This window comes from Lepidochelys kempii, chromosome 6 (assembly GCF_965140265.1).
Source record: "Lepidochelys kempii isolate rLepKem1 chromosome 6, rLepKem1.hap2, whole genome shotgun sequence".
Lineage (NCBI taxonomy): Eukaryota > Metazoa > Chordata > Testudines > Cheloniidae > Lepidochelys > Lepidochelys kempii.
The window spans coordinates 45,392,832-45,412,242 of record NC_133261.1 but is presented as its reverse complement, the minus strand read 5'-3'; the positions used below and the strand labels follow the sequence as shown (position 1 = coordinate 45,412,242).

Sequence of the window (19,411 nt, the reverse complement as noted above, 5' to 3'; positions counted from 1 at the left end):
TAGTTTAACTCTTCTCTATTTGAAAAGTTACTTTACTCCAACCATAAATTCAATAAAAATCATCCTGAATACAAACCACCCTGCTACCACAGTTCTAGAGAAAAACTGAAGACATTTTAAAGACACACAAAAGTCAGGGGATTTACAGCTATGCTCTCCTCAGCAACCGGCCCCCATTATGTATACTGGCTCTACATATTACAGACAAAAAGCTATGAAAAACAACAAAGGTTGCAAAGTCAAGCTTCAAAAGTGAGGAAATGCCAGAATCAAGGTTGCTCATAAAGCATCCCTGAATCCTAGCTCCGTGTTTTAAACACAAGAGAACATTCTCTCTGCTGTTGTAACATTGGCAAAACCATCTATTTTTCACTCTCACTCTCTTAAATGGCTAAACCATTTTTACTTAAGACTTTTCAGAAATATTCAGCCCGAGACAGACAGCAAGCATTAAAAAGAAATTCAGCCCAAATGGCTAAAGTTTGGCAAAATTATAAACAACTGAAACTATATAATGGAAAGCGTCAGGCGAGTATTAAATGTAGGTGTTGCTATCAGTCCACATATAAAATAGTGCGCAAAACATGGCCAACTAACCCATGCAGTGGAAAAATAACTACTGTATAAATCTCCTCAATTTTGATAGTTCAAAATTAAAGGTACATATTTTCCACAAGAAACTGAAGGGATGTGGATGTAATTCAGATCTGTTGAAAGGGTGCAGCTCACTCCCCATCCAAAGCTGGGAAAGTTTTCAGATTTTTTGGGGGTTGGGGGAATGGGACAGAAAGGGGCAAGAAAGGGGGCTGGAAACAGCCAAACTACCATTAAACTACAGATTCAAAAAGCCAATGGTTGACAGAAAAAGCACAAAGCTCTGCTGTCTTTCCCTTCTATAAAACAGAAGACATATTCCCCCCCCACGTCTTTTTCAGTGAAAAGAATTTATCTTTTGCGATCATCTTTTCCCTACTCCTCCAAAACCTATCCTCTTTCTTAAATACATTTTTATTTTCTAATTTGCCCTCTACCCATCATTTACTTTTACCTTCTGAGTACATGCTTCCCCTCTCTCTCACGCACTTTATCATTCTTTCCCTCCACCCCCACTTTCTATTCTCCATTGGTCTCCTTTCCTCCACCACAGTAATTACATAATTACCACTCTTTATTCTCTGTGATACATGGGGTGCAGAGGGGTTGGGAGGAGGAGGAGGAGTAGCTCCCTTTGATGGATACCCAGCCAGCCAGTTAGCTGTAAAATCCCTCTTGGTAGCTGTTTTCTGCTTGCTTTACATGTAAAGGGTTAACAAGTCTCCCAGGTAAAGAAAAAAGCAAAAAGCAGAGCAGCCATGCTATAAACAGCTTAAACCAGCTATGATCATAAATTATCAGATCATGCCTAGAACTACTTATCTGAACTACAAATATGTAAGTAGATCAGAATGTTTAGTTAGACGCAATTATGGTTATTTCTTTTATTTCTTATTGGCTTGTGAACTCCTCTGTGCTAACCCCAGATGCTTTGTTTGCTTGTAACCTTTAAGCTGAACCCCGAAGAAAGCTATTTTGGGTGCTTCGTTTTTGGAATTGCTCTTTTAAAATCTAGAAAAAGCCTCAGTTCCAAAATGTATTTTCTTTCTTTTTGTTTTTAATAAAATTTACCTTTTTTAAGAACAGGATTGGATTTTTGGTGTCCTAAGAAGTTTGTGTATGTTGTTTGATTAGCTGGCAGCCACAGCTAATTTCGTTTGTTTTCTCACACTCTGAGAAATGTGGATGATGAGTGTGGTCTGGAGAGTGAGTGGGTGGCACAATGAAATGTGAAGACATTCCCATGCAAATGCTGTTACACTGACATCCTTACAGCGGTACACCACCACAGGTGAAGAAACACCAGGTACTTCAATACATGCACTGCTGTTTCAAGGATTTGATTTGGTACATCAACATACTACTCTGCAGCACCAGGACTCCAGAGGACTCAAAGAGGGATCAGACATTTGAACAATTTTGGGGGCTACCAACGTTGACAGAGTGACTTTGAGCAATGATACTTTCTTTAAATATAGTGCAATAGTTCTCTATCAAATTATTTTTACTATTGGTAAAACAGGAGCAGGAAATATTCACTTACAAAGTCCGAAGCATCTTTTGTTCTTGGCATAGGTTAATGGGAATGCTGCTTATCTTGGTGCCTGTAAAAGTCCTGTGTTAAAAACAAATAAAAACACACATACATGTTTGAATGCTCAAACAGTACAAAGCAGGTCTCAGAAATGTAGGACTGTAAGGGACCATCAGAGGTCTTCTAGTCCAAGACCATGCACTGGGACAGGACCAAGTAAACTTCGACCCCCTCTGACAGGTGTTTATCTAACCTGTTTTTCAAAACCTTCAATGATGGGGATTCCACAACCTCCTTTGGTAACCTATTCCAATACTTAACTACCCTTATAGTCAGAAAGTTTTTCCTAATATTTAACCTAAATCTCCCTTGCTGCAGATGGGGTTACATTACTTCTTGTCCAACCTTCAGTGAATTGTGGAAAACAATTGATCACCATCTTCTTTATAACAGCCCTTAACATATTTGAAGATTTATCAGGTCCCTCCTCCTCAGTCTTCTTTTCTCAAAACTAAATATGCTCAGTTATTTTAATCTTTCCTCAGAAGTCACGTTTTCTAAACCTTTTATCATTTTTGTTGTGCTCCTCTGGACTCTCTCCAACATATCCACATCTTTACAACATGAGGCACCCAGAATTGGGCACTGTACTCCAGCTGAGGCCTCACAAGTAAATATATTCAAAATTGTGAGGCACTCCATTACTTTGGTAATAGCAGTCATATAATTACCTAAAATAGATAGGCAGGAATAGAATCCAGATCTCCTGGCTTCCAGCCCCGTTCACTAACCCACACTTCTACCATTGGAAGTTAATTTGTAATACTAATTGTTCCAACAAGAGACAGAACAAGAAATTAATTTATTGGCAGTGTTTGGTAGAAGATACTTACAGGCTCTCCAGATTACTGGTTCCTGTCAAATTAGGAAACCACTGCACCATGCTGGCACCCCGAATGACCCTAAATAAACAAGATCTTCTGTAAATTATATTATGGAAATTGTGAGAGGAAGGGGACAATTCTTTTATACTGTTATGAAAGCTTTCATGAGAAAGTTACATACTAATAAATTGATTGCCTCAATGAATTTTGTTTACACCATAGGTCTAAAGACACTTGTTGAATACACCTAAAGTAAAAATATGTTTAATCAAATGCTATGAAAGCATGTGATATTGCTCAGTGGGTTTGACGTTCTGCCAGAATCATGCTTGGAATTCAGAACACTGCTAACGTGCTAATTTTCTGCAGATGGTGCTGTGATCCAACTTCCATGGCTGCTCCATTCCAACAAATAAGATCAGTGCTGATTTTTAAATACGTGCCATTTGAAGGATCAGCATGAAGGAGGCATCACAGCAGTTCTGCAAATATCACCCCCATTTAACATACTAAAACGTATTAGTCTTTGATTAGGAGAGTCTGGGATTGGCACCTAAGTGGGATCGGCACCCAAGTGGGATCCTGCATTTGTACCTAAGCAGGATCCATCCACTTGAACGTGCCACTTAGATATACATTCTGAATATAGTATAAAGTATGCAGTATACTATAAAATCTTTTGATTGGGGCTCAAATCTTGAAGTTTTTAAGTCAGTTTTTACTTATTCATTACTCAGAACTCCCAGACTAGAAATCTTTTTTGAAATGTGCATGTACTTGCCTGCAAACACATTCCCAATGTCCATCCATATTCAGAAATATACATAGGCTCCACTGGCTTCAGTGGGAATTTGTCTGGGCAAGGACCTGAGCATTTGGCTTTAGGTTACTTTTTTTATGCGAGTTAGCCAGGAGAACAAAAGATTTTAAGACTATCCAACAGACTCTCAAACTACTGGACATTTCAAGAACAAAGGTTACTAAAACTAAGTGCAAATAAAAATTGTGCATGAAGTAACATCTGACCAGCAAAATCAGTTATTCTAGGGGCACAGACATGCTATTTCACTTCAGATATTCTTTTATAAATTGAGACAGTACTTACAAGGAGTGCAGATCTGATAAATTCTGAAATGCTGAGTTCCCCACAAAAGAGAGAGGATTATCATACAAATGTCTGAGGAATTAAAAACAGATTTCAGTCTCCCATCAGTTCATACCATCACTGTCTGGTAATTAGATCACAAATACACACATAATAATACTTACATAGTTCTTAGAAGGGGATTTCCCCCAAATGCACCATTGGGGATTATGGAAATGTAATTACTGTGAAATCCCCTAAAAATATATTGACAAAAGAGAAATAAATCTTAAAATATAGCATCATTAGAGTTGATCAACCGTCATTTTGCTTGTGTTCAAATAATATACAAACTCAGGGCTCAATCCTGCGAACAGTTGCACCAAAGTCAAATGGGACTATGCACAATTGCAGGAGTAATTCTGAAGGATCAGACCTTTGTCTACTATATAGCAGTAGTTAAAATGGAAACATTTTGGGGAGAAAGCTACACTCTGCATAAATCTGTGATAAATGTATTTTTTAAAAAGCATAATGATCAGTAATTACATAATTTTGCTACTGGAGACTGCAAAACAGTGTCAGAATAGCTGATGGTTAAGATCTATGTTAATGGCTATCCTGAATAATTTGATTATTTTTAATCACTCCAAAAATAATAGGCTCTCTCACTAACTGCTGATTACGCTCTCCTGTAATTAGAGCATTGCTTAGCATAACCTCATCCATTTCAGACTACTGGGTAATGAGACAAGAGAGGCATTCCTAACCTTGGAGTTAGGATTACTTTTTTATTTAAGAAAAGGATAAAGAAAATGGGTAGAATAAGATGTAGTAATACTCACAGCTCCTTTAGGCTTGGAAGTGCTTTAATGGCTTCAGGGAATTCTACCATGTTGTTATAATTTAAATCCCTAGAAGAAACAGCAGCATCAGCAAACACTCAGTGCTAGCTACAGGTTTTTACACTGGACACCTCATGTTAAATTGCTTGATCTCTCTCTCTCTCTCTCTCCATATAGTGAAGCTATATACTTCTTTAGACAATGATTTATCTTGATGATGATTTTATCCTTCAGAAGCCTTTAAAACGAAAATATAGTCTTTTAAAACACCCAGAAAAGTGCAGGTCTGAATGACAATTTTGCATAGCCTATTCAGAAAATCTCTTTGGTTTTATAAAATATACACCAATATCAGCCACGAGAGACTAGCAGGAGCTACAGACCTTGTAGTAAAGACAACTATTATAATTGAACAAAAGAAGAGGTACAGTCAAATAAATCCTAATATACAAATACTTGTTACATTAGCAAAGTGGATTTGTTGGAAACGTTTACTGTTCAGCTACACCAGAGGTGAGCAAACTATGGCCCGCGGGCCACATTTGGCCTGTGGGACCGTCCTGCCTGGCCCCTGAGCTCCCGGCTGGGGAGGCTAGCCTGCGGCCCGTCACCCACTGGTCCCCCCACCCCCGCAGGCTCAGTGCACTGCGCCACCAGCACTCTGGCCCGCCGCTCCCGTCAGGAGGCACGGGTGGTGTGGCTGCGAGCTCCTACTACTCTGACCGGCAAGTGGGGGGGGGGGGTTGGATAGGTGTGCGAGTCCCGGGGCGGGGGGTCAGGGGCAGGGGTGTGGACAGAGGTTGGGGCAGTCAGGGGACAGGGAGCAGGGGGGTTGGAGAGGGGGTGGGATCCCGGGGAGGGGCACGGGTGTGGATAGGGGGCGGGGCAGTCAGGGGACAGGGAGCAGGGGAGGTTGGATGGGGCGGAGGTTCTGGGGGGGGGGGGGGGTGTCAAGGGATGGGGAGCGGCCGGGGGGTGGATAGGCATGGGAGTCCCCGGGGGCCTGTCTGGGGGTGGGGGTGTGGATAAGGGTCGGGGCAGTCAGGGGACGGGGGTCCTGGTAGGGAGCAGTCAGGGGACAAGAAGCAGGGGGGGTTGGATGGGTTGGGGATTCTGAGGGGGGTGGGAAGTGGGAGGAGGCTGTTTGGGGAGGCACAGCCTTCCCTACCCGGCCCTCCATACAGTTTCACAACGCCGATGTGGCCCTCAGGCCAAAAAGTTCGCCCACCCCTGAGCTACACAATAAAATAATCACAGTTGCTCTGTCACCATTCCAGCTCAAGAGCCAGTCAAGCTCTCAGTTTTATGCTGGCTGTTTGTTTCACAAAAATGCACAAGGAAATGTCAATGGGCAAAATCGTGCAGCTCTTCCTCAGACTACATTCTTATTGATTTTTTTTCTGAGAAGGACTGGGCTCAAAGAGTGTACTTTTCTTCCAGCTGAGAAGTAAAAGATTTATTTAAAAAAACCAAAAACCCTAGAACTGGTTTCTAACTTTAAAAGATTATCAAATTACAAATTTACCCTGATAACTGACTGTTCTAAATATTAAATAAAGATTTACAGGGTTTCTGGAGCAAGTAAAGTTCCAATACTCCTCCAAACCCTCACAAAGTAGGAGTAAAATTCCACCACCTCCTTTTAACTAGTGGGAGCTGTCACTGGTTCAGTGGGGCCAGGATTTCATGATAGATATTTTTTGCATTTTTTAAATGTAACAAATTTTTGTGTTAGTGAAATATTGCTTACTAGACATTCACGAAGCAAGCTGAAAGGAAATCTGCAGTCCATGCAATATCATACAAAACACTTAAATGGCTATAAATTTTGCTTCTGAGCCCTCTATCTTAAACTCAAGATTATTTTATCCATTGACATTCAAGCATCTCTCACTATTACACAAAGACAGAAGTAATTAGTATTGTCAAAGACAATTGGCAACATATTTTTGCAATGTTTTAAATGAGTTTATTGCTAAAAGTAAGTTGAGGTAACAAGTATTTATTAACTATAACACTAATTATAAACATAGGGATATCTGAACATTTTTTCCAAGTCTTTTGTCAGAAGTGCTAGTTTCCATAACTAGTCTGGGTACAGAGATTTCTACAAACACAGACCAATACATTAACACAGAAAATGTACTTACAAAGTTTCTAGGTTGTCTAATCCATCAAAACAATGTTTTCCTATTGTTTTTATTTTATTGTTATGAAGATGCCTAAAGAGACAACAAAATCAGTTTCAAAATAATCAGTTTCTCATGGATAAGTTATAAAATTAACATACATTTGACTATTTGATATTACAATAGCAGGATGTTTTAGAAAAAACGTTAAAGGGTGAGGGGAAGTGATACTTTACAAAAGAATGCCCCTATTACCAGACAAGAGATGTCACAATCTAGGATGAGAGCAAGATATTGGATATAATCACAATTACCTACCTGAGACCCCGTTCAGCACTCCTGATTCTGACAAAACTGCAATTAATTTCCAAGTGTTGAAGTGGGGCCTTCAGATTATAGCTAAGGCTTTTAAACAGTCTTCAAGCAAAATGGTGCAAACAATTAGAGCAGTTCCAAAACAAAAACAAAAACCACCTCCACAAAAAAAAGTCATGAAAGTTTAATTATTATTTTTTGCTGGCTTTTTGAAACTGACAGAGCTTTTTGAAAATGGAAAACTTCCAAAGAGCTTTACAGTTAGTTGAGAAACCCCCAAAAGTGTGATGAAAATTTGAATTAAACAAATAAATTCAAAACGTTTGGACCAGCTCTACTGTTGACACCAGTCCCAAGCACATTTAAGACTACATAAAGCATTAGAAATATATCCCATAAGGAACAAACCTGATGAAGAGGATATTTCCATCTCTAAAAACTACAATGCCTTCTTTTGCCAACATTTTTCAGTTGTCAGTTTTCAAGAATGAGCATGCTACCAAAAAGAAATGCAATCAAAAATCATGGAGCAATTTCAGTCATGGCATTTTTGATTTTCTGGTAGCGGACCTGTCTAATACAGATGATAATTGTACCAGTTTGTGGTGTTTCTGGGTTACAAACTATTAGCCACCTGAAGTGAAACAGAACAGCACACACTTCTCATTGTAACCCTAGCTGAATCAGGTCCACACTTGGAGGATCAAACTGAGTTTTAAAGTGAAATGCTGCTAATACTCACAGAACGACGAGACTTGAAAGGTTTGTAAACGCAAAGTCAGGAATGTGTGTTATTTTGTTGAGAGCCAGAGTCAAGGCCTGCAGAGAAGGAAGATTGCTGAGTGGATGAATGGGAACTTCTGTCAAGCTGTTGTCATCCAGCCACAGGTGACGTAGCTGGACAAGACCCTCAAAACTGTCTTCTGGGACTGCAGTAATATGGTTAGCATCTAAACGCCTAAATGGAAACAAAAATAATTGAAATTAGTGAAGTTCACAAGCCTTTGTTAAGTACAAGTATGGATTAAAACACACGAACATATTTAAAAACTCAAATAGTTTTACTGGAAGAATTCATCATCTGAAAGTTTTGAGAAGCTGCTGAAAGGGGCCTGAACTTTTTTTTGTCTAAATAAACAGCTCAGATCATTCAAATAGCAAAATTATTCTTTTCCTGTCCATATTTAACAAAGTAAAATAATTCTTAAAATTACAATCATCTTTATAAAAATCTGAATGGATAACTATTTTACAGAAGACTCCACTATGCACAGCAGTACACATTACTGGAACAAATTTACAAAGAGATGGTTTTAATGCATTAAACCACATTATCTTGACTGAAATTCTCTCTGTAGGTACACTGTAAATAGTATTAGATACTATTAGTGTGTTGCTTTCTGTTATTACTGTACTACTCACGTGACTGATGTCAGAGAATTATTAAAAATATATTATTGAACCTCCTGTCAGAACAATGAATCACATTAACAAATAAAGGATTGTATCACCAACTAAACTCAAAGATTTCCCTCTTTCTGTCAGAGCATCCTTTCCAACATACTCTGGGGAAAAAAAACAGCAGCAGACGGTAACACTATCAGTGTTATCTGTACAGGATTAGCTTTGCCATCATATTTTTCCCAAATTAATTCTGATCATGGCTATTAGCAGCAATAATGCGTCCTCATGTGGAAAATGACTCATCTCTTTCAAAAAGAGTAGCAAAGGACTTGTAGCAATTAGTTTTTGCTTTAAATTACTAACCCAGCTAAGCTATCGAGTTACACAACATTTCTTTAGGTTTCAGGGAATTTAAAATGAGGACTTCACACCTGGAAAACCTAGGTGGCTGAATGTCTGCCATCAGTTTCAGGCTCCAGATCTGAAAGTACTCACGACAGAAGGTGTAGTTTTTACTAGCAGAATCCAACTGAAAGATCTAAAAGTTAACAAAATGGTACTACTCCTTGCCTGATACCTTGAGCCTGATCGACTTTGCTTGCAAACAGACTTTGTATTCTTTTCCTGCACAAAACTACACTCTCTACCAACTTACTTTCCCATTTTCTATCCAATGGCTACATTCACTTTGAGAGTTATATTTAAATACTGTTTCAGTATTTAGCATGCTCTCTATTCCAGTGGTTCTCAACCTTTCCAGAGTACTATACCCCTTGCAGGAGTCTGATTTGTCTTGCGCACATCCCAAGTTTCACGTCACTTAAAAACTACTTAATGGGCAGTAGGTGAACCCTGGGCTCAGGGAGGCTAACCCCTGGCCCAGACCACCCCTTCTGCACGAGGCCCCCTCCCCACTGGAGCCAAGTTTCCCTCATTCCTGGACGCCGGACGGGTGGGCAGCACATGCCCGCCCCCCCCAACCCAGAGCACAGGCCAGCTCCCATTATGCTCCTAGCCCCAGCTGGCCCCGGGCAGCTGGGGACGACACGGAGAGGGTGGGAAGAGCCTCCCAGGAAACACGCAGCCCAGGAAACAGGAAGCACAAGAGCACAGCCCAGGAAACAGGAAAGGGCCTGGGGGCAGAGTGTGGGTGGGGCCACGCAAGGCTGTATGGGGAGGCACAGCCTCCCCCTGCCTTCAATACCCACCGCCCATGCTACTTGCTTACAAAATCAGACATAACAATACAAAAGTGTCACAGCACACTATTACTGAAAAATTGCTTATGTTCTCATTTTTACCATATAATTATAAAATAAATCAACTGGAAATAAATATTGTACTTACATTTCAGTGTATGGTATATAGAGCAGTACAAACAAGTCATATGAAATTTTAGTTTGTACTGACTTCGCTAGTGCTTTTTATGTAGCCTGTTGTAAAACTAGACAAATATCTAGATGAGTTGACGTACCCCCTGGAAGACCTTTGTGTGTTGTGTGTCCTTGGTTGGGAACCACAGATCTATGCAACAAATCAGCAACAAATTCTTATCTTGAGTTGTGAATCATACAAATGTAGGGCTCGAAGGGACCACAAGAACTCATCAAGTCCAGCCTCCAGCACTCAAGGAGGACTAAGTAATCCTAGACCATCCCTGATAGGTGTTGGTCCAACTTGTTCTTAAAAACCTCCAATGAAGGTGATTCCACAACCTCCCTTGCAAGCTTATTTCAGAGTTTAACTACCTTTCTAGTTAGAAAGTTTTTCCTAATATCTAACCTAAATCTCCCTTGCTGCAGATTGACCCCATTACTTCTTGTCCTACCTTCAGTGGACATGGAGAACAATTAATCATGCCCAGTTATTTTAACCTTTCCTCACAGGTCAGGTTTTCTAAACCTTTTATCATTTTGATGGTTCTCTGCTGGACTCTCTCCACTTTCGTCCACATCTTTCCTAAAGTGCGGAACCCATTGGACATAGTACTCCAGCTGAGGCTTACCTATGTCAAGCAGAACAGGGACAATTACCTCCCTTGCTTTAAATACAACACTACTGTTAAATGCACCCCAAAATATTAGCCTTTTCGCAATTGCATCACATTGCTGACTTGTATTCAATTTGTGATCCACTATAACTCCCAGATCCTTTTCAGCAGTACTACTGCCTAGTCGGTTATTCCCCATTTTGTAGTTGTGCATTCAACTTTTCCTTCCTAAGTGAAGTACTTTGCACTTATCTTTATTGAATTTCATCTTGTTGAATTCAGAGCAACTCTCAATTTGTCAGGGTCCTTTTGAATTCTAATTCTGACTTCCAAAGTGCTTGCAATCCCTCCCATGGTGCCATCTGCAAATTTTATAAGCCTACTCTCCAATCCATTATTGAAGTTATTAATGAAAATATTGAATAGTACCAGCCCCAGGACTGACCCCTGCATGGCCACACTAGTTTGACAGGCCTTCCAATCTGCCAGCAAAACATTGATAACTATCCTTTGGAAATGGTCTAACAATCAGTTGTGCACCCACCTTATAGTAATTTAATCTAGACCACATTTCCCTAGTTTGCTTATTCAAAGAAAGTTTGGTGTTCAAACAGTTCAAATCTTTAAGACTTTTTGGGAAAAACAGCAGAAGTTGAATTCCTGTTTAATAATAAAAGCTATGAAATGCAGCAAAGTAAGCCACAAGTACACGGGCATAGGAAGGGGAAAATTTAAATGTTCTGAAGCCCAAGTTTTGTTTTGCTTGGTTTGGTTTTAAGATGAGCAAGGTGCCATTACCTCTAAAGCTATACATCAAAGAGTTAATTCCTATAGTTCATACACTGGCAACTGCATATCATTGGCCAGCCCTATGAGCTGGCAGGTGTGTACGCCCTTATTTGTGAATACTTTTAGCCTGTGCTGAGACTAGAACATTTCAGAGAAATTAAATGACTGGTGATAAAAAAGCCTACAGCTCCCTTAGGGGAAAAAAAATCAACGAGAAATTACCTGTGTCTCTTTCTCCACCTCCGAAAGTCACACACCTCCCTGAAGATCAAAAGAATTATTTTCCAATGGAATAAACATCTCCAGCTCATTTCTTCAACAAATGCCCTTGTTCTTTTTTCACAAATCAACATACTTTTGAGACACATGCCTCTCGGTCCTTGTGATTACTCATAGACAGCTTTCCTGTTTCTGCTGCAGGGAGTTGTGTATTTTCAGAGTCTCTTTTCTAAATATGTTCACCAAGTTACATTTGCTCAGGCATATTCGACTGTAAAATGTCTCAGTGAGCTGTCAACTCTACAGCTAAAGGGCTGAAAAAGGACGGAGCCACGCAATGTTACGGTTATGATGTAAGCCAACTACAGCGCTGAAATTCAGAGTAAAAGATGACCGATACTTCATCCCTAATTATCTCTGCTAAATTCTATCACAACATGGATGGCATTGGGCTTAATCTGCAGCAAGGAAGATGTAGGTCAGATATTAGGAAAATGTTTCTAATTGTAAAGTAGTTAAGTTCTGGAACAAGTTTCCAAGGGAAGTTGGGGAATCCCCAGTTTAGAGAAAGGGGACGGAGGGGGAGAAAGGGACTGGATGAGGTGACCTTTCGAGGCCCCTTCCACCCCTACACTTCTACAAATCTATGCTCAGACACTGTTCTGAGATTCTGCAAGACTTAGAACCTGAGCTCCAAATGGGATCAGCCACTGGTTTGAGTATTTTACTATTTTACTATTCCCATATCAGTGATGTTCAACCCCTGCCACTCAAGCCACCAATGACTGTTCTAGGCCCCAAGGAAGAAAAAATGGTTTTGACGAGTCCCTTGCATCCAAAAATTTGGAAGAGGGTAAGCAGAGGGGAAAAAACCTCCCTCAATTCTCTCTGATAGAAAGATGTGAAAGGTGACATGGGAAATGTGTTATGGAGTCATAGGGAGTAAGAAAAATAATCATTGTGTCATGCTGTTAACACCATATCAACATCACGGGTGAGCATTAAAGTATTGATGCAAGGTCATAAAGTCAGCACCGCAAAGCAGTGTTAGAACATTTTTCTATGATTATTTTGCGCCTCTCAGCAACTCTCCAGTTACAAAGTGACTTTCCATTTCTTTAACACTGAGTGTCATTACCCTAGGTTTTTCAGAGGTCCCAGGGGCTGACTGACAAAACACTTTGGAAATATAAGTATTACGCCTAGACTTTTCATAGAAATTCATTTTTATGGTATTAGGGATAAACCTATGCCATAATACTTTGTAAAATGATATTAAAGAACCAATCTGGATATTTTTATGGTTACACAAAATGGATAGATCAAGCTGCAGCTGTGCCACTGTAGCACATAGCATAGACGTTACCTGCCCTACGCCAACTGGAGAGCTTCTCCCATTGGCATAGGTAATCCACCTCCCCGAGAGGTGCTAGCTAGGTGGACCGAAGACTTCTTCAACCTAGCACTGTCTTTGCCAGTGGTCAGGTCAGTATAGCTACGTCTCTCAGAGATGCGGATTTTTCACACCGCTGAGAGATGTAGTTATACCGATGTAAGTTCCTAGTGTAGACCAGGCCCCAAAGTGTTACATTTCTGTTTTTGTTTTATGGCACTCAGAACTTAACTAGATTTTAATAGTTGTGCTACTTTTTGTTTCCCAGACTCGGATCTTGTATGCCAATTCAGTCAATCTATTTTTTCCCCCTTCAAATGACGAATTCTTACCAAAAGTACTCTCAAACAGGGCTACAATGCAGCTATTGAATCTGAACTTGCATTTTTTTATTAACCTGTGCTATAAATGTTGGTATATCTTTAGGATCAAACAGAAAAGAAAAATTAAAAAAACAAACCCCTAAATATTTGGTAACTACTATATAATATTCTTCCTAAAGAGAACAGTCAATATTCTTGCTTTTTAGAAGGTGGGATAGGGAAATGTTTATTCACACTAAATAGCAGAAAGAGGCCTATAGTCAATGGACTATAGGTTTACAAAAATTGTCTTTTTTGTCCATTAAAACATTAAAGATAAAATTTCATGTTGTTTAAATTACAGCTTGCAGCATACACTTAAATTCCTTAATCTTTTAGAAGCCACTCCAATTCCAGCTTCCCTATAGGCATTGGCTTGCGACAGGCCTACTTTAAATTCTAGTTTATAAATTCAGCGTTTATTTGCTGAGCTGTCATCTTTACTATTATTACTTGTCAGGTTCCATACTCACATAAGCTCAAACTGCACAAATGGGGAGGGAGAGAGGGAGAATAGCAGAGAAGCCCAGGTGTCCTGTAGTTCTCATAAGAGCACAACATTAAAATTAGATTTAAAAGATAAACCAAACCTGTAAGCTTAACAGCTTTCAACTACCATACTAGCTTTTTTTAGAACTAAGCTGTCAAAAAACACAAGGAGCTGCTGTTTTATCCTTTCCAGATATTTCTTACTCTCTCAGAAGTGGAGGCCAAGCTGGTGGTTTTGAATTATCTTTTTATTGCAACTATTGCCTGCCAAGTTATGGTTTTGAATCAAACACATTTAAATTGCTTATAAAAACTCTCTAACACAATCTGCTGAGGATGCATCAATCATGGAGGGTGCAACGCAATTCTGGGATAAACATGACACATGGACCACAACTTTCCTGAACTCAACAGGAAACAACCTTTAGTACAAACACAGATAACCCCTAAATAAAGAGGCATATGCAGTGGCTTTCTGTTGCACAGGGAGCCCAACAAAATGTAAAACAAAGCACCATGAGGTTGCCTGTACGGTCCCTTTGGAACAAGCCAACCTTCCTCAATTGCAGCCTTAGAAACCAACCCTACAGTAAAAGGCTCCCCACAATCAGTACTGACAGCTTGATAAGACAGTGGCTTTTTGAGACATACAATGGTAGAGTGTAAACCATCAAGGGCAGGTCTACACTACAAGTTTACATCGGCACATCTTCATCGATACAGCTGCGCTGCTGCTGCCCATCTGGTGAAGATGCTTTAAGCCGACAGGACAGAGCTCTCCTACTGACATAGGGGGGCTAAGGTCGGTATAACCATGTTGATCAGGGGTGTGGATTTTTCATATTCCTGAGCAATGTAGTTATACCAAAGTAGGTAGGTAGTATAAACTAAGCCCTAACTAAATACAACCACATAAGAATTAGCAGTTCCCCAATAACGCTGTAACAACAGCAGATTACTGTAACATACATTAAGCACATAATGAAAGGTCACACAGCGGGAGCATTCTAACAGAAATGCTCTCCAGCTGAGGGTTCTGGGGAGCACTTCGTATCAGAGCCAGGAGAGGAGCTCAATAGGTTAAAGCCCCTTGGTCATCTGTCCAAACGGTGATGCCCTGGGATAGGCCTATTTCTTCCTGTAGCAGGAGTATCCCATATTTGGGACTTCTCCTGTGACAGCCTGTGAGCCTTCCACTGCCTGCCTAGTCCATTCTGCGTTGTTTCCCCAGCCTGTTCCTTTCCTTCATTAACTTCTGAAACATGACAGGAAGGAGGAGTCATGCACTCACAAAAGGAGAGTTTCATGCTCAGTTTAATTTGTATTCCCCCCCCCCCACCCCCGACCGATGCTCAGTTCATAGCTGCAAGCCTGCATGATTGTCAGAGCAGGGAGCACTAACAATTAGAGTGAGTGATTGATTGAGAGGCACAGGATGGCACTTTGCAGGTGTGCATGATGCCAGCAGGATTGGAAGGAGGTGAAAAACTGAGGGACAAATGTAAAGCAAGACAGGACGGGAGGGCAAAAAGCATAGCATGAGGGGGAAAAAAACAAAATCCAAGTCTTCCTCCAGTTCTGTAGTCTCCCTTCCAGCACTGAGCAACTCTCCATCCAGCCTGTAACTGGTATTTGACAGCTCTATTTTATCTCTTAAAGAACAATCAATCACCCCGGTTGGCTTCAGATCTCCCTTAACAGATCCGGGCCACAGAACCCCAACAAAATCCATCAGGCCAAAGTGGCCAACAGATCAAAAATCTCATAAGCATGATTTTGGTAACGTTAATGATAAATGTATTCCCAGCAATTGGCCAAACCCCTCCCTCACACACATTTTGTTTGTGTTGTTTTCTTTAAGATGGAAGAAATCTGTTTAGAACTAAGCTCTCAAAAAACACAAGGAGCTGCTGTTTTTCTTTCCAGGTAGTGTTTTCAATCACACTACTCCCTCCCCATTCTTCAGTTTACATGGTTCTGGAAATGTAACAGTATTATACTAACAGGGAAAGTTAAATGTTGATATTAATAGAAGGCAATCACTACTGAGTGTACACTTGTGTTAAACTACTTTTGGTCAATTGCAATCAGTAATGAACTTTGCTCCTTTCAAGTGCTACTTCAAAAACCACAAGGAAAATCACTCAAACAACTCTGGAGTAGATTTTAGATTTTCAAAGTGAAGTACTGTTAAGCCTGGATACAATGGAAATTCTGTTAGAATGTAGGACAACTAAATCCACTGTGTCAAGAAAAAGCACTTTAAAAAATATTCTAACAAAATGACTTCACAAGTACCATTTGCTCATTACATCCAGCAGCTGCTCGCTATATCTCAAGTACTAAGAGACACAAATACATGGATTTGCTCCACTCAAAGTATGGAGATTTCAGCAAATATCCAAGTATTTCATAAACTAATTTATTCAATAGACAAGTTTGGTTTGTCAGGTACGTTTTTCCATATGTATGATCTTGGAATACCACCATCTGACACATTTAAAATTTGCTGCAAGTTATCTCGACAAGTTGGAGTTGTGTTGGGTGTTAATCTTTCACTCACATGTCTTGTAAATAGAACCATAAAACAACTGATAGGCCAATCGGAATGACTACTACTGAGGTGAACAGTCAACTGTCTTCTGCAGTCATAGCTTAAAAAAAAAAAAAGGATGCTCATGCATTCAGTTTCTAAATCACTCACTCCCTGATTCTTCACTCAAACATTTAGAATGTAAGTAAACCCAATTAGTAGATAAGGTACAAAATTTGAAGGGATTCCTGAAGCTAAAAAATGCCCCACAATTCAGATTAAAGTGAAACCAGCTCCTGAAGGTACACACACTGTATGGAAACCTCACTCAACAATTCTGTAAAGTCCATAAAGGAATACATTTAAACAGCCGCATATTAAACGATCATTTATTTCCTTTAGCACACAGCTCAAACATTTACTATTCTTAACAAATGTAGGGATGGAGAAGCAAATTCAGTGTATCTGAACTTGTATTTCTTTTGCTGGTCAAGAAGGATAAACATGCTGAATATTCTGTTCCCCACCACCTTCCTTCTAGCCTGTCAGCACAATTCTAGTTTAATATACATTTACATTTATAAGCAGATAATCTTTAACCCTTCAGTAATAGTGGAGAAACAACAAAATAGAATTGAAAACTTCAAGGGGAAAAAATCCCCCCAGATTAGTTAGTTAAAAAAAAAAAAGAAAAAAGGACTGCATCAAGCACAGTGACGCTGATTACCTTAAAATAGTTAGTGGTGCTCACTGATCTATCCCTTAAATCCATCATTCTTTAAATCCATCCGAGATAATGCTATAATTTTGCATTCAAAGATCTTTGATCCAGAATCATTATAGTAATGATACAATTAGTAAAACTCCAGTTTTACTCATGCATTTTCAGTCTTCATTCATTTTTAAGATGTTCCCTCTTCAAACTATCACGTCTAGTGAAGTCTACTAAAATACAGTTGTGTGTAGCAGCATGCGTTTTGTCAGAGTAGACAAATTAACCAGAACCTAGCTCTATTACCCACAACAAGAACACTATCAGCCTTTTTTATCCAGAGTATCCATTAAGCTAGAATGATTCACTGCAAACATAGGTTATCCCATTTTACCAGGTTAGCCATCCCCTCACAAGCAGTTCCAAACTGCTAGCAGTTTAGGTTACACTGATTTTGTATCTCTGCAGTTCACCCTCCCATATGGATGCATGAGGATTTTATTCCCCCCAATCTAATCAAAATATTAATTCATAAAGATAACTTACAAAATAATGCATTAGTCTAGTCTTGGGTCACAGCAACTTGAGCCAGGTCTCCACTAGGACTGCTGTGCGAGTATAGCCTTACTATAATGAATGGCACAGTGTTCCTGCTACACTTGTGTAAGTATAGCTTATTCCAGTCCAGAGCAAAATAAGCTACTGGTAAAATTGTAGTTTTGATGGTGCAACTGAATCTACACTGAGGGCTTTTGCTGGCACAGCTATATTGGTTAGGAAGCATACTTCATCACTACCTTTGCCAGAGAAGTTTGTTGTATAGAATCATAGAATCATAGAATATCAGGGTTGGAAGGGACCCCAGAAGGTCATCTAGTCCAACCCCCTGCTCAAAGCAGGACCAATTCCCAGTTAAATCATCCCAGCCAGGGCTTTGTCAAGCCTGACCTTAAAAACCTCTAAGGAAGGAGATTCTACCACCTCCCTAGGTAACGCATTCCAGTGTTTCACCACCCTCTTAGTGAAAAAGTTTTTCCTAATATCCAATCTAAACCTCCCCCACTGCAACTTGAGACCATTACTCCTCGTTCTGTCATCTGCTACCATTGAGAACAGTCTAGAGCCATCCTCTTTGGAACCCCCTTTCAGGTAGTTGAAAGCAGCTATCAAATCCCCCCTCATTCTTCTCTTCTGCAGGCTAAACAATCCCAGCTCCCTCAGCCTCTCCTCATAACTCATGTGTTCCAGTCCCCTAATCATTTTTGTTGCCCTTCGCTGGACTCTCTCCAATTTATCCACATCCTTCTTGAAGTGTGGGGCCCAAAACTGGACACAGTACTCCAGATGAGGCCTCACCAATGTCGAATAGAGGGGAACGATCACGTCCCTCGATCTGCTCGCTATGCCCCTACTTATACATCCCAAAATGCCATTGGCCTTCTTGGCAACAAGGGCACACTGCTGACTCATATCCAGCTTCTCGTCCACTGTCACCCCTAGGTCCTTTTCTGCAGAACTGCTGCCTAGCCATTCGGTCCCTAGTCTGTAGCTGTGCACTGGGTTCTTCCGTCCTAAGTGCAGGACCCTGCACTTATCCTTATTGAACCTCATCAGATTCCTTTTGGCCCAATCTTCCAATTGGTCTAGGTCCTTCTGTATCCTATCCCTCCCCTCCAGCGTATCTACCACTCCTCCCAGTTTAGTATCATCCGCAAATTTGCTGAGAGTGCAATCCACACCATCCTCCAGATCATTTATGAAGATATTGAATAAAACCGGCCCCAGGACCGACCCTTGGGGCACTCCACTTGATACCGGCTGCCAACTAGACATGGAGCCATTGATCATTACCCGTTGAGCCCGACAATTTAGCCAGCTTTCTACCCACCTTATAGTGCATTCATCCAGCCCATACTTCCTTAACTTGCTGACAAGAATACTATGGGAGACCGTGTCAAAAGCTTTGTTAAAGTCAAGAAACAATACATCCACTGCTTTCCCTTCATCCACAGAACCAGTAATCTCATCATAAAAGGCGATTAGATTAGTCAGGCATGACCTTCCCTTGGTGAATCCATGCTGGCTGTTCCTGATCACTTTCCTCTCATGCAAGTGCTTCAGGATTGATTCTTTGA

General features: G+C 40.3%; 1 protein-coding gene across 2 annotated transcripts in view; it reads right to left on the bottom strand.

Annotated features, from left to right (window-relative positions):
* The window catches only part of LGR4 (leucine rich repeat containing G protein-coupled receptor 4), a 125,547-nt gene that overhangs the window by 14,520 nt on the left and 91,616 nt on the right, over positions 1-19,411 (bottom strand). For both annotated transcript variants that reach the window (XM_073347792.1, XM_073347793.1), the window contains exons 5-11: positions 8,128-8,343; positions 7,092-7,163; positions 4,942-5,010; positions 4,282-4,353; positions 4,118-4,189; positions 3,022-3,090; positions 2,138-2,209 (exon numbers count right to left, since the gene is read on the bottom strand). In XM_073347792.1, coding sequence (XP_073203893.1) covers positions 2,138-2,209; positions 3,022-3,090; positions 4,118-4,189; positions 4,282-4,353; positions 4,942-5,010; positions 7,092-7,163; positions 8,128-8,343 — 642 coding nt within the window. The remainder of the gene's footprint in view (positions 1-2,137; positions 2,210-3,021; positions 3,091-4,117; positions 4,190-4,281; positions 4,354-4,941; positions 5,011-7,091; positions 7,164-8,127; positions 8,344-19,411) is intronic.